This window comes from Enhydra lutris, unplaced genomic scaffold (assembly GCF_002288905.1).
Source record: "Enhydra lutris kenyoni isolate GAN:26980312 unplaced genomic scaffold, ASM228890v2 scaffoldscaffold9, whole genome shotgun sequence".
In the NCBI taxonomy this organism is placed as follows: Eukaryota; Metazoa; Chordata; class Mammalia; order Carnivora; family Mustelidae; genus Enhydra; species Enhydra lutris.
Genome location: NW_019154093.1, coordinates 1,031,544 through 1,045,413, shown reverse-complemented (window position 1 = coordinate 1,045,413; position 13,870 = coordinate 1,031,544). Strand labels below are relative to the sequence as shown.

Here is a 13,870-nt window from a genome sequence, read left to right as displayed (position 1 = left end):
GTAAACCATTTGTGAAGATAATCCTTTCATGAAATAAATGGATTTTTATCAACAAAGAATTAGCAAAGTCATAATTTCAGAATAAAGAATAGTCCTTAAAATCAAATCTAGTTAACCTTAATAAAAACTCTGTGAACGGTCCTATTTTTCTCCTTCTGCTGAGGACCACTCAATACTGATGTTGTTGGGTGATGGACACTGGGGAGGGTATGTGCTATGGTGAGGGCTGTGAACTGTGTAACACTGATGATTCACAGACCTGTATCACTGAAGCAAATAATACATTATATGCTAATAATAATAATAACAAGAAGACTGATGTTGATCCCTCAGTCACAAGGCCTATTGCTCTGGGCTCTTCACCTTAGGCCAAGAGTGGCTTCTGTGGTTCAGCCCAGAGAACAGTACACATATTAATATTTTTTTATATTGCCTTATCCTGAAAAGGGTAGTCTGTTACTGGCTTAGAGCAATGGTTCTCAATGTGTGGTCCCCATGTATGCAGCATCAGTATCATCGGGGAAATTTTTAGAAATGCAAATTCTCAGGCCCTCTGTCCCCCCAGACTTAACTGATTCAGAAACTGTCAGGGCAGGGCCCAGCAATCTGTGTTTCAACAAGCCCTCCAGGTGATCGTGATGAGAACCTGTCTAGACATCAGTTTGAGAATACAGGGGTACAGGACAGAGGTCTGGGCTCAAGAGTTGAAAAGCCTAGGTTTGGTTTCTCTCTCTCATTAACTGCAACCTTGAGTGAGTCACAACTTCTTCATGTTATAATTGCCCTAACTATGTAATAGATAAAATCGCTTTCCTACTTCACAAGGAGGTTCTGAAATCAAGTATATGAAAGCTGCTTGAGTTCCTCAGAGATAAGTCAACACAGCACTGTCCATCCGGGGTGGTGGTAATAGTAATAACCTCCATCCTTTTTTAAATCAAACTATTCTAGGGGCACCTGGATTGCTCAGTGGGTTAAGCCTCTGCCTTTGGCTCAGGTCATGATCTCAGGGTCCTGGGATAGAGCCCCATATTGGGCTCTCTGCTCGGCAGGGAGCCTGCTTCATCCTCTCTCTTCTGCCTGCCTCTCTACTTGTGAGCTCTCTCTCTGTCAAATAAATAAATAAAGTCTTAAAAAAACAAAAACAAAAACAAAACTACTCCAACCTGTCATACTCACATATATCCTAAGCCTGTTTTTCAGGGTTCTCCTCACCCCACACAAGGTGGGGGTATTAGCTGTTTAATGAGCGTACTTAATTCCTCCCTTTAATCATGAACAAGAACTTCAAGCCATACTAAGCCTAGTATCATTTTTCCTGAAAAACTACCTTCTTTCCTCTCCTCCCTTTCTTGAAAATTCCTCTATGAAGGTATACATGTATGCAAAGAAAAGCTGACCTAAACAGGACTTCAGGTAAATATAAAAAAATTTACTAAAATGATAAAAATGTACTGTTTATCATCCTGGTTTTCTTTCTTCTATCACTTATTAAGAGTAGCATTCTTGGGATGCCTGGGTGGCTCAGTTGGTTGAGCAGCTGCCTTCAGCTCAGGTCATGATCCCAGCGTCCTGGGATCAAGTCCCACCATCAGGCTCCTTGCTTGGCAGGGAGCCTGCTTCTCCCTCTGCCTCTGCCTGCCACTCTGTCTGCCTGTGCTCACTCTAGCTCCTCTCTCTCTGACAAATAAATAAATAAAAAAATCTTTAAAACGAAAACAAAAACGAGTAGCATTCTTAACTCTCTCAAAATAAAACACGACTGTATCAGGACACTCTGAATAATGTATTTCGCAGTTCGCATGAAGGTACTGTACCAGACGCTGAATCAAAAGTTACACTGGCATCCTCCCCATCACCTTTTTATCTGTTGGGCTCATGCTGAAGGCAGGCATTGGTGGTTTTAAGTAGGTTAAAATAACCCCTTTTCTCCACGCAGGTCAGACCTGCTGTGGTCTTTACACGTCCAGTCCCCCAACTAGACGCAGTATTTCAGAAACACGGTTTTAGAAAAATAGCTATTAATCCCTCCCTCCCACCAAACTAGAACTTAAATTTATTGGTATCTGATCCTCATCTGTTTTCATTCAAAGCTATCTGCATCATTTTTAAGACTTTTCTCTTTACTGAGTACGTTCAGAGGGACAAGACGTGGAGAACTGTCACGGGCCAAATCAATACTGTAGTAATTATCCAATAAAACCACCATCCCAGATCAAAGCAAACCAAACCAAACCCAAAGCAAGGGAAACCTAAAGACTTACTTACCGATGACAGGGTTGCTATTTCTGTGAGCTGGTTTAGGGGGCGGGAGAGGGGGCTGCTTGGCAGGGACCGTGTGAGTGAGGCTTGGGGCAGTGGTGCCATTAGTGCCTGAGGGAGCAGCAGGCAGAGTCCTGGGTGCTGGGGCTGGGGTGACGGAGGAACTAGCAGTTTTTGCTGGGTTCAAGGCAGCGGGCGCTGAGGTGGGGGCTGCGGCGGGGGTGGAGGTGACAGGCCTGGCCCCGCTGCCAGAAGTGGCACCCTTTGCTTGCCCTTCATTTGCTTCATGAGAAGAGGACAGGGGTCTTTTCGGGGGAAGTAAAGGCTGTCTGTGTGCGTTCTCAGGAACGGATTCTGCTTCGGAATTAGGCTGGCTTCCCGTTGAGCCTGCGTAATGACAGATGTGATATAAAAGTGAGGAAAGAGTCACAAGACAGACTGAAAAAGCGAACATATCTACGGGCTCATGGTCGACTTTATCCATTATTTAACTTGCAGATAAGTTTACAGGCCAAGTTCCCCAACCTCAACATACTTAAGGTAAACGATACTTTCTCAAGCCCAATCCCAGAGTAAGAGAGGCCTGTGTGGTGGTGATTTTGCACACCAGAGCCAGGCAACTGGAGGAGGCACGGAATCCCCCAGAGGACGAGTGTGCAGCTTAAAAAAGTCCTACAGGTGTCTGATGCTTAACGTCCTCTTCTGTCCTTGAGAATCACAACTTATGTCTTTTGCGAATATAAGAATGAGCAGGGGGAAAATTCCACTTCAAGCTTCAACTAGTTGAGAAATTGCTAGAGAAGAACAGAATTCCCTCTGGATTTTATTTCTCCCCTGGCTCTAGCAAAACTGTGAATTAAATGAGAATGGCTGATCCGTGGCTCTTACACTCACAAACCCAGGGTTTCTCACCTAGTCGCTTCTTTTGGTCCTCTTCTGGAACAGGCCTCCTAAGACTTGCTATTCTTCCTGACTCTTCTTCTTGGTCTGGACTAGAAGATCTGGTACTTCCTATGGGAGTAGTATGGCCATTTTTTAACATGGCATGGCTCAATTTCCCCGGATCCTCACCACCTGCGAGGTCAAACGGAGAGAGCAAACTGATGGAATGGTGTGGTCAGACAGGGAGGAGAGCTGGAGATTTATAACTTTCTTACCCCTTTCTCCTTCCTCCTGTTTGAGCTGCGGATTCAGATCTAGATTATTCAGATTTTATAGTAGTAACAGAAGTAAGTATTTCTTTTCACCAATAAACAATGGATTGCCTATTATGTGCCAGCTGTCTTGCTACATGAATAAGATGGACTTAATACCCTAAGTAACGAACACTAACTATTTAGAGCTGTAACAAGTGGAGTGTTGGGGTAGGTATGAAGAAGAAACAATTCTCTTGAGCTGAAAATGAGGTTGGGAAAGCTTCACAAAGATTGGTAGCTAAACTGGGTCTTCAAGGAGTAGGAGCCAATCGTACTGCTGACAAGATGAGGAAAGACAGGAAGAAGGAGCAGCATGGACAAAGGGATGAAATCATTTGGCATGTCTGGGAGCCGGCATCTCGTTTGTCTGGCAGGAAAACAGATATACATGAGAAACAGTTATGGACAGGACTGGAAAGGACTGGAAAGGACTGGAAGAACACCGAATGCCATGTACAAGAGCCTGGGCCAAATCCTGTAGGCAATGGGAAGCCAAAGAATCAAAGGAGGAGAGAGATCTGATCTGATCTGTCTTTTCCAAGGTTAAGTGTGAGAGCTGAGAGGGGGGTGGGTCAGGCAAGGACTGGAACAGGAAAGCTACTGCTGAGCTACTGGTGGAGTACGGGTGAGACGCAGTGGAGGGTGCTGGGCATTAGGAATGTGGAGCAAGGGGCAGAACTGGTGGACTGATCAGAGCTCAACGTGACAGAAAGACACATGCCCACAAACTAAACTGCAGGAATGATCCCTAGGCTGGAGGCTTTGGGAGGACCACTCATCACTATGGACCGCGCAGGTAATAAGATTCCTGCACAGAACAGTTAGACAAACGTTCCCAGTAACTGTGGAGCTTCCCTGGACTCCTTTGGAGGAGAGAACTGCGAAAACTGAGGTTAGAGATGTAAACTCCGTCTCACCTCCTAGTGTCACGGGGATTGGAAGCGGTTGCTCTCTAGATGGTTTTCGTGTTGGCTTTCCACAGTGTGACCCTCTGGGTAGTATCATCTTAGTGACTCTTGAGTTAGTTCCTCAAGTTCTCAGAGACCAGTCTCCCTCGCCCCAACCTACCACCTCCTACTAGATTAGACCAGATCATTCTCCACGTGGTGACAATGAAGGTTAGAGCATGGGCTGAAAGCAGGAAAGAGTCTATGGCAAATGAGCACTAAACGAAAATAAATTTCTCAAGCTAAAGTATTCTGATAACTACTTCAAAACAGGGACGGTAGCAAGATGGCAACTACGGAAATGTAGTTAAGTTATTGCTTTATGTCAATATAGCTCAGGCTTAACAAAAACAGGACCTTCTAGAATATAAACCAAGGAATCATTTCAAAGCCAAAAAAAACTACTACTTTTGAAAACCATACAGTGAAAGGTCAAGAAACATTATTAACTGGTTTCTACTGCACTAGGTAAATATATGCAAAAGAGATCAGTTATAGGGGTGCATGGGTGGCTCAGCTGGTTCATCGTCAGACTCTTGGGTTCAGCTAAGCCATGATCTCATGGTTGTGAGACTGAGCCCCCCATGGGGCTCACACTCAGCCTGGAGTCTTTTTGTCCCTCTCTCTCCCCCTCTGCTTCTTCCCCTGCTCTCCTGCTTGCACCCACCCTCTCCCTCTCTAAAATAAATAAATAAAACCTTAAAAAGAAAAGGTGATCAGTTATCTTGGATTGTCCGCTTTCAAGTAAAATTTCTCTTTAAAAATTTTTATTTATTTATTTTCTAAAGATTGTATTTATTTATTTATTTATTTGAGAGAGAGAGAGAGAGAGAGAGAATGAGAGGGGAAGGGCCAAAGGGAGAAGCAGATTCCCCATTGATTGGGAAGCCCAGTGGGGGACTTGATCTTGGAACTCTGGGACCATGACCTGAGCTGAAGGGAGGAGCTTACCTGACTGAGCCACCCAGGCACCCCTCTTTTTAAAAATTTTTTAAGATCTATTCTTAAATTCACGTATAATAAAATACAGTGTTAGTTTCATGTGTACAATATAATGATTCAACAATTCTATACATTATGCAGTACTCATCATGGTAAGTGTGCCCTTAATCCCTTCACCTATTTCACTGATCCCTGCCCGCACTTCCAAGCAGCAACCACCAGTTTGTTCTCTGTTTCAGTCTGGTTTGTGTGTCTTTTTCCTTTGTTCACTTGTTCTATTTCTTAAATTCCACATATAACTGAAATCGTATGGTATGTCTTTCTCTAACTTATTTCACTTAGCATTATGTTCTCTAGATTCATCCCTCTTGTTGCAAATGGTAAGATTTCATTCTTTTTTTATGGCTGAGTAATATTCCTGTGTGTGTGTGTGTGTGTGTGTGTGTGTGTGTGTCTTTATCCGTTCATCTATGGATGGACACCTGGATTGCTTGTATATCTTGGCTATTGTAAATAATGCTGCAATAAACATGGGGGTATATATAACTTTCTGAAATAGTGTTTTCATTTTCTTTAGGTAAATACCCAGTAGAGGAATTACTGAATTATTTGGTAATTCTTCTCTCTCTTTTTTAAAGATTTTATTTATTTATTTAACAGAGAGAGAGATCACAAGTAGGCAGAGAGGCAAGCAGAGAGAGAAGGGGAAACAGGCTCCCCACTGAGCAGAGACCCCGATGTGAGGCTCAATTCCAGGACCCTGGGATCATGACCTGAGCTGAAGGCAGAGGCTTAACCCATTGAGCCACCCAGGTGCCCTCATTTGGTAATTCTATTTTTAATTTTCTGAGGAATGTACATATTGTTTACCACAGTGTTGCACCAGCTTGCATTCCCACCAACAGTGTATGAAGGTTCTTTTTCCTCCACATCCTCACCAACACCTATTATTTCTTGTGTTTTTTACTTTAGCCATTCTGACAGGTGTGAGGTGATACCTCATCGTGGTTTTGATTTGCATTTCCCTGATGACGAGCGATGCTGAGCATCTTTTCACATATCTGTTGGCCATCCGGATGTCTTCTTTGGAAAAATGTCTATTCGTGTCTCCTGCCCCCATCCCCCCCTTAAGAGATTTTATTTATTTGAGAGAAAGAGAGAGAGGGGATAGAGAGAATGAGGAGGGTATGGGGGAGGGATAAGCAAACTCACACAGGGCTCAATCCCAGGACCCTGAGATCATGACCTGAGCTGAAATCAGTTGCTTAACTGACTAAGCCATCCAGGTGCCCCCTTCTGCCCATTTCTTTAACTAGGTTATTTGTTTTTTTGGTGTTGAGTTGTATAAGTTCTTTATATATTTTGGATACCAACTCCTTATCAAGTATATCATTTGCAAATATCTTTCTCCACTTGGTAAGTTATCTGTCTTATTGGTGTCCTTTGCTGTGCAAAAGTTTTTTATTTTGATGTAGTCCCAATGGTTTAGTTTTACCTTTGTTTCCCTTGCTGAAGGACAAATACTTAGGAAAATTCTTTTATGGCTGATGCCAAAGAACTTACTGCCTATGTTCTTTCTAGGAATTTTATGGTTACAGATCTCACATTTAGGTCTTTAATCTATTTTGAGTTTATTTTTGTGTCTGGCATAAGGAAGTGGCCCAGTTTCATTCTTATGAATGGAGCTGTCCAGTTTTCCCAGCACCATTTGTTGAAGAAACCATTCGCCCCCCATTGTATATCCTTCCCTCCTTTGACATAGATTAATTGACCATATAATCATTGGTTTACTTCTGGGCTCTCTGTTCTGTTCCATTGATCTATATGTCTATTTTTTTAAAAAGATTTTATTTATTTATTTGACAGAGATCACAAGTAGTCAGAGAGGCCGGCAGAGAGAGAGGAGGAAGCAGGCCCCCTGCTGAGCAGAGAGCTCGATGTGGGGGCTGGATCCCAGGACCCTGAGATCATGACCTGAGCCGAAGGCAGAGGCTTTAACCCACTGAGCCACCCAGGTGCCCTGATCTATAGGTCTACTAAAATTTCTTATATTTAATGCAAAGGTTTCTACAATGCTAACGGAGTGGAGTATAAGCAGTACCTGGGTTTAACATCTATGAATGTCCTTGTTCCATCTCAGAAAACATATTAAGTATTTTATAATAAAGTCAAGTTAGTAAAAGGTGAAAGACCTGGTTGGTAGAGTAGTATCTTGTTCAATGGCTATAACTCATTTATCAAATGGGGCTTTGAGCTTATAGGCTAAAAACAACTTGGATCAAAAGCCAATAGGAAAAAAAAAAAAAAAAAGAAAAAAGAGCCAATAGGAAGCATAAGGCAAAGAAACTGAATGAAGGTGAAAAACAACAAGCAAGTAATGTATGGGGTTTGTGGGTGAGTAAGAAAGTAAGAGGCAGGAGAGGGCAAGGGGTAAGAAATGGCTATTATTCAAAAAAAAAAAAAAAGGAAAGAAAAAAAGCAAGGGTCAAATGTGCTGCAACACAGGTGTTACAATTATAGTTAACCACCTAAAATACCTAGAAGATTTTGTGTCCAAATATAAAATTCAAAGTCCTGTTAAAAAACTGGTTATCCGGGGCGCCTGGGTGGCTCAGTGGGTTAAGCCTCTGCCTTCGGCTCAGGTCATGATCTCGGGGTCCTGGGATCGAGCCCTGCACTGGGCTCTCTGCTCAGCAGGGAGCCACTTCCTCCTCTCTCTCTGCCTGCCTCTCTGCCTGCTTGTGATCTCTCTGTCAAATAAATAAATCTTTTTTATTTATTTTTTTTTTAATTTTTTTAAAAAGATTTTATTTATTTGACAGAGAGAGAGAGATCACAAGTAGGCAGAGAGGCAGGCAGAGAGAGGAGGAAGCAGGCTCAATGCTGAGCAGAGAGCCCGATGCGGGGCTCGATCCCAGGACCCCGGGATCATGACCTGAGCCGAAGGCAGAGGCTCAACCCACTGAGCCACCCAGCCCCCCCAAAAAAAAAAAATCTTTTTAAAAAAAAAAAAAAAAAAAGGTTATCCATGCTCATAGCTAAGCATGCAGAAAATTCAGAAAAATAGAAAAAAAAAGCCTCCTGTATTCTGATCCTGACAACAAATTCTAATTAGAATTATAGTAATCTTCCTTCATGTTTGTTTCCTTTTAATTTTTATACAGCTGAGGGGTGCCTGGGTGGCTCAGCTGGTTAAGTGTCTGACTCTTGATTTCAGGGCAGGTCATGATCTCAGGGCTGTGAGATCGAGCCCCTGAGAGGCTACATAATGGGCCTAGAGCCTGCTTAAGATTCTCTCCCTCTCCCTCTGTCCCCCAGCCCCTTCAAAGTTTTAGGTAGTTGAAATTAAAAAATCTTCAATTCAGGGGTGCCTGGGTGGCTCAGTCAGTTGGGTGTCCAACTCCTGATTTCAGCTCAGGTTGCGATCCTTGGGGTCGTGAGATCAAACCCCACGTTGGGCTCTGCACTCAGCAAGGGGTCTGCTTGGGATTCTCTCTCTTCTTCTCCCTCTGTTCCTCCCCATACTGTGCTTGATCTCTAAAATAAATAAATCTTTTTTTTTTTTTAAGATTTTATTTATTTATTTGACAAAGAGTGAGCAAGGAAGCAAGCACAAGCAGGGGGAGTGGTGGAGAAGCAGGCTCTCCACTGAGCAGAGGGTCCAATGTGGGGCTCGATCCTAGGACTCTGGGATCATGACCTGAGCCGAAGACAGCCATTTAACACACTGAGCTACCCAGGTGCCCCCAAAATAAGTAAGTCTTTAAAAAAAACCTTAATCTACATAATTTAATTAAATTTTGTGAATAAGCAATATAACAACATGGTTCAAAACCTAAAAACTGTAATATTCCATTGGTTTGGTTCCTTTCTCCCATTGTCCAAAGGATAGGATACAGTTTTAAAACTTGAGTTTCAGATGTGTCTCATGCAAAGGAACTCTAATGAAGAGAAATGAAATACAAACAACGTACTGTATTCTTAATTCTTCTGATAAGCTGCTTCATAAAAGTCACACATTGGAGAAAAGTCCTGACATTATTAAACAAGAAATGAGTGTTGAAATACCAAAACATGATCTTTATGACAAACAGAAGATTAGGGAAGCAATCTGGGCATGCAGACAAATTTGGTCAAAAAAGCTCAAACAAACAGGGACATCTGGGTGGCTCAGTCAGTTAAGCATCTGATTCTTGATTTTGGCTCAAGTCAGAACTTCGGGGTCATGGGACTGAGCCCTGCATCTGGCTCCCTGCACTCAGCAGGGAGCCTGCTTGAGGTTCTGTCCCTCCCCCGGTTTCTCTCTCTCTCTAAAACAAATAAAGTATTTAAAATATATATATTAAAACAAAAAACAAAGGAAAGCAAGACAGTACTGCAGCCAGCACAAAGCTGAGATCATAAAGAGACACAGAGAAGCTCAGCTCCAAGGATCCTTCACAAGTCATTCAATTTCAGAGTTAAAGGTCACAGCCTGTTAGGGTAGACATTTGAAAGAAGAGTGAACAGTTTTTTTGTTTGTTTGTTTGTTTATTTTTTTACCCCTCACTAAGAAAATGGCCATTTTTAGTATAGGAAATTAAGAGGTAATTATTAGAATAAAATCATTTCATATTTACACCCTTAAGTTGATATTCCTTAAAAAAAAAAGTTTTTCTTATGTTTTAATATTTTCCCTTCAGTAGATATTTTCATTCCCACAAAAAATATTTGCTTTCCTTAAATAAATCGAATATAGATAGCACAGCACTGAATTCTCTCAAAATATCTTGTATTTAGTTTTTTATTGTCAAGTATAATACTAGTAGAGAAAAATCTACAAAACATAAATGTAAATTTCAATGAGATATTTCAAGGACACTTGTGTGATCATCATGGACATTAAGAAATGTTTCCAAATAGCCAAACTGTAGAAGGAGCTCAGATGTCTATTGACAGATGAATGGATAAAGATGTGTTGTATATATACACACATAAATACACAATGGAATATTACTCAGCCAACAAAAAATTGAAATCCTACTATTTGCAATGACATGGATGGAACTAGAGGGTATTATGCTATGCAAAACAAATCAGTCAGAGAAACAATTATCATATGATCTCACTCGTATGTGGAATTTAAGAAACAAAACAGAGGATCATAGGGGAAGGGAGGGAAAAATAAAACAATGAAAGTAGAGGTAGGCAAACCATAAGAGACTCTTAACTATAGGAAACAAACTGAGGGTTGCTAGAAGGGCGGTGGGTGGGGGAATGGGGTAACTGGGTGATGTAATGAGCGCTGGGTATTATATGCAACTGATGAATCACTGACCTCTACCTCTGAAACTGATAATACACTGTATGTTAATTCATTGAATTTAAACACAAGGGAAGGAAGGAAGGAAGGAAGGAAGGGAGAAAGAAAATGTTTCCAGAGGGTGTGCCTGGGTGGCTGCCTCTGTTGGTTAAGTGTCTGACTTTGGTTTAGGTCATGATCTCAAGGCTGTGAGACCAAGCCCTGTGTTGGGCTCTGCGCTCAGAGAGGAGTCTGTTTCTCTCCCTTTTCACCTGCTGCACCCCCCCCCCCCCGCCACTCACATGCTCTCTCTCTCTAAAAATGAATAAACCTTAAAAAATATGTGTGTGCGTGTATATAACTTGTGATACAATGATAAAATGAAATATTATACAGTGGTGAAAACAAACTACACCAGCATGCTAAAATATGATTCTTATAAGTAATACTGAGCAACTGCAGTCAGTCATGAAAGAATACATATATCATTTCTATAAATATAAAGAAAAAACAGACAATCTTAAAGTGTTTAGAGATGCATGCTTAAGTGGTTAAGCTATAATAGAACAAACAGGATTATCACAAGAGAAGAGTAACTGCTCTGTGGGGGAAGGAGAGATGTGTTAGGAGGAGGCAAGGGAGGCTTCAGGGATCTAGAAACATTTTTTTAAAAAGATTATTTATTTATTTATTTATTCATTTGAGAGAGAGTGAGAGAGAGCAAGCGCACGCGCACAGATGAATAGGAGGGACGGACAGAGGGAGAAGGAGGGGGAGAGAGAATATCCCAAGCCAACTCCACGCTTAGCACAGAGTCTGATGTAGGGCGCAATCGCATGACCCTGAGATCATGACCTGAGCTGAAATCAAGAGTCGGACACTTAACTAAGTCACCTAGGGAACCCTATATATTTTATTATTAGTGTGTATTTGGGTTGTTTCCAATTTTGCTCTATTGTTAATAAATATTGCTGTTACAAGCATGTTTGTACATATCTCCTGATATACATGCATTCATATTTTTGTTTATATACCAAATTATGGACATGCCTGTACATAGGTTTGCATCTCTCCAGCTTTCACAATTATGCTAAACTTTTTTTTTTTTTTTTTTAACGATTTTATTTATTTACTGGGGGCGCCTGGGTGGCTCAGTGAGTTAAGCCTCTGCTTCGGCTCAGGTCATGATCCCAGGGTTCTGGGATCAAGCCCTGCATTGGCCTCTCTGCTCCGTGGGGAGCCTGCTTCCTCCTTTCTCCCTACTTGTGATCTCTGTCTATCAAATAAATAAATAAAATCTTTGACACAGAGAGATAGCGAGAGCAGGAATTTAAGCAGGGGAGTGGGAGAGGGAGAAGCAGGCTTCCTGCCTAGCAGGGAGCCTGATACAGGGCTCGATCCCAGGACCCTTGGATCATGACCTGAGTTGAAGGCAGAGGCTTGATAAGTGAGCCACCCAGGTGCCCAGATTATGCTAAATTAAAAAAAAATTTTTTTTTTAAGTAGTCTCTACACCCAACCTGGGGCTCCAATTCATGACCCTGGAATTCGGCTGTCACATGCTCCACTGACTGAGTCAGCCAGGGCCCCATTTGTATATATTCTTTTTTTTTAAATTTATGTATTTATGTATATATTCTTTAGTGAACTATCCAGTGCTTCTGTAGACTCTTTTACTGAGTTGTCTTTTTTCTTTTGTAAAAGTTTGAAAAAAAGAACATTCTGGATGCATGAAAAGCTTTAAAAAATCTCCCCTACCTCCCAAAAGCGATAAAAAGAAAATTCAAATGCCCAGTCAGAATCAAACATCCAAGTGTATAGAGACAGACATACGCTATTCTATTTATAAACTCACCCTGCTCAGAGTCTTCCAAGAGAACCCCTCTTTTGACCAGCTCTTCTCTCGGTTTTCGCATAGATATTTTTCGCTCTAAAACTAATATTAAATTGGAAAACAGCATTCAGAAATGTGGCAGTTAAAGGTCCATTTTAAGCATTCTAACTCAACAGGTAAAAGAACAAAGTGGTTCAATTTTCCATTCTCTGGAAAGGACAGGAAAACTAAATTCAAATTTAAAAGCATAATTTCTTCCATATCCTAAGTTATGGGGAAAGCAGCATTTTCAAAAGAAACTATACTGATAAAATTTTAGCTCTTTCTTTTTTAATTGGCATTTCAACAATATAGTATTTATATACTTATGGATGAACTTTCTCTGCAAGTGGTCAAAGTAGAAAAAGAAGCATCATAGATTTGCTACCATTCACGAACTCCATTCACCACTTGATAAACTAATTCCATCAATAAACTTTAATTCCATCAAAATGGCCATCTGGGGATGAGACTATAGTACATAAAACCCCTTGGTTTTATTCCTGAAAGACTGAATTCCCTCTTCAAATAGAGGGTTAGAGAAGCTTGGGAAGAGAATGAGAAAGTTGGATACTTCTAAATTTAGAAACTCTGTAACTCAGAACATATATTTAAATCTTAATGTCTCACCTTCTGATGTCTCTTTGAATTTATCACTACTTTTTTTTTTCCGCCATTTCCAGGGCTTGAAGATCTTGCCAAAGCCTGAGAACTTGCTCTTCCTTTTGGTGGGAGGCGTTGTGTCTCCCGCTTCCACACTGTCCATGACCATGCCTGGGTCTGCGGTGGGCTGGCTTGCTTCCTCTGTAGTATGGTGAAAGGCACACAGGGAAAAGAACAGCCAATTTATTATGTCAGCGTAATTTCTAAAAGGTCCCTTCCCCTCTCTTCCTGTGGTGGTTGGAAAGGATCAGAGCAATGATAAACAATCATGCAGACAGATTCCTTGACATCACACGGACACCAAACATCACAATCCGTAACAGATAAATTACTAAAAGGGAAAAGGAACCAAACCAAGCTGACATCATTTTAGGACAAAAATTCAATGAGATGATCATAACCAGCTTGAAATCTCTTAAAAGGCATGAACACACACACACACACACGTGCGCGCGCGCGCACACACACACAAATGTGAATGTGTTTCAATATGCATGAGATCTTGCCCCCTGCAGCCTATCGCTGTTCCCATTCTCATCCTTTTGGCATGGGGTGGGTTGGGGGGAGGCCTTCCCCAGCTAACATTACTGCCTCCGGTGTCACTGAAATGGGGAGTTCCATCTTGAGTGAGTGAGTCATCATTCTCTACTAAACACTGCCCTCCCTCTGCCCTTCTCTCTCAGGACATTAATAGTTCAGGGCGAGT

General features: G+C 41.6%; 1 protein-coding gene across 3 annotated transcripts in view; it reads right to left on the bottom strand.

Annotated features, from left to right (window-relative positions):
• LOC111143246 (phosphatase and actin regulator 4) overlaps nucleotides 1-13,870 on the bottom strand; it is a 103,930-nt gene that overhangs the window by 21,300 nt on the left and 68,760 nt on the right. For all 3 annotated transcript variants that reach the window (XM_022496854.1, XM_022496855.1, XM_022496856.1), the window contains 4 exons: nucleotides 13,132-13,305; nucleotides 12,484-12,564; nucleotides 3,175-3,336; nucleotides 2,269-2,649 (listed from right to left, as the gene is read on the bottom strand). In XM_022496854.1, the coding sequence (XP_022352562.1) occupies nucleotides 2,269-2,649; nucleotides 3,175-3,336; nucleotides 12,484-12,564; nucleotides 13,132-13,305 (798 nt within the window). The remainder of the gene's footprint in view (nucleotides 1-2,268; nucleotides 2,650-3,174; nucleotides 3,337-12,483; nucleotides 12,565-13,131; nucleotides 13,306-13,870) is intronic.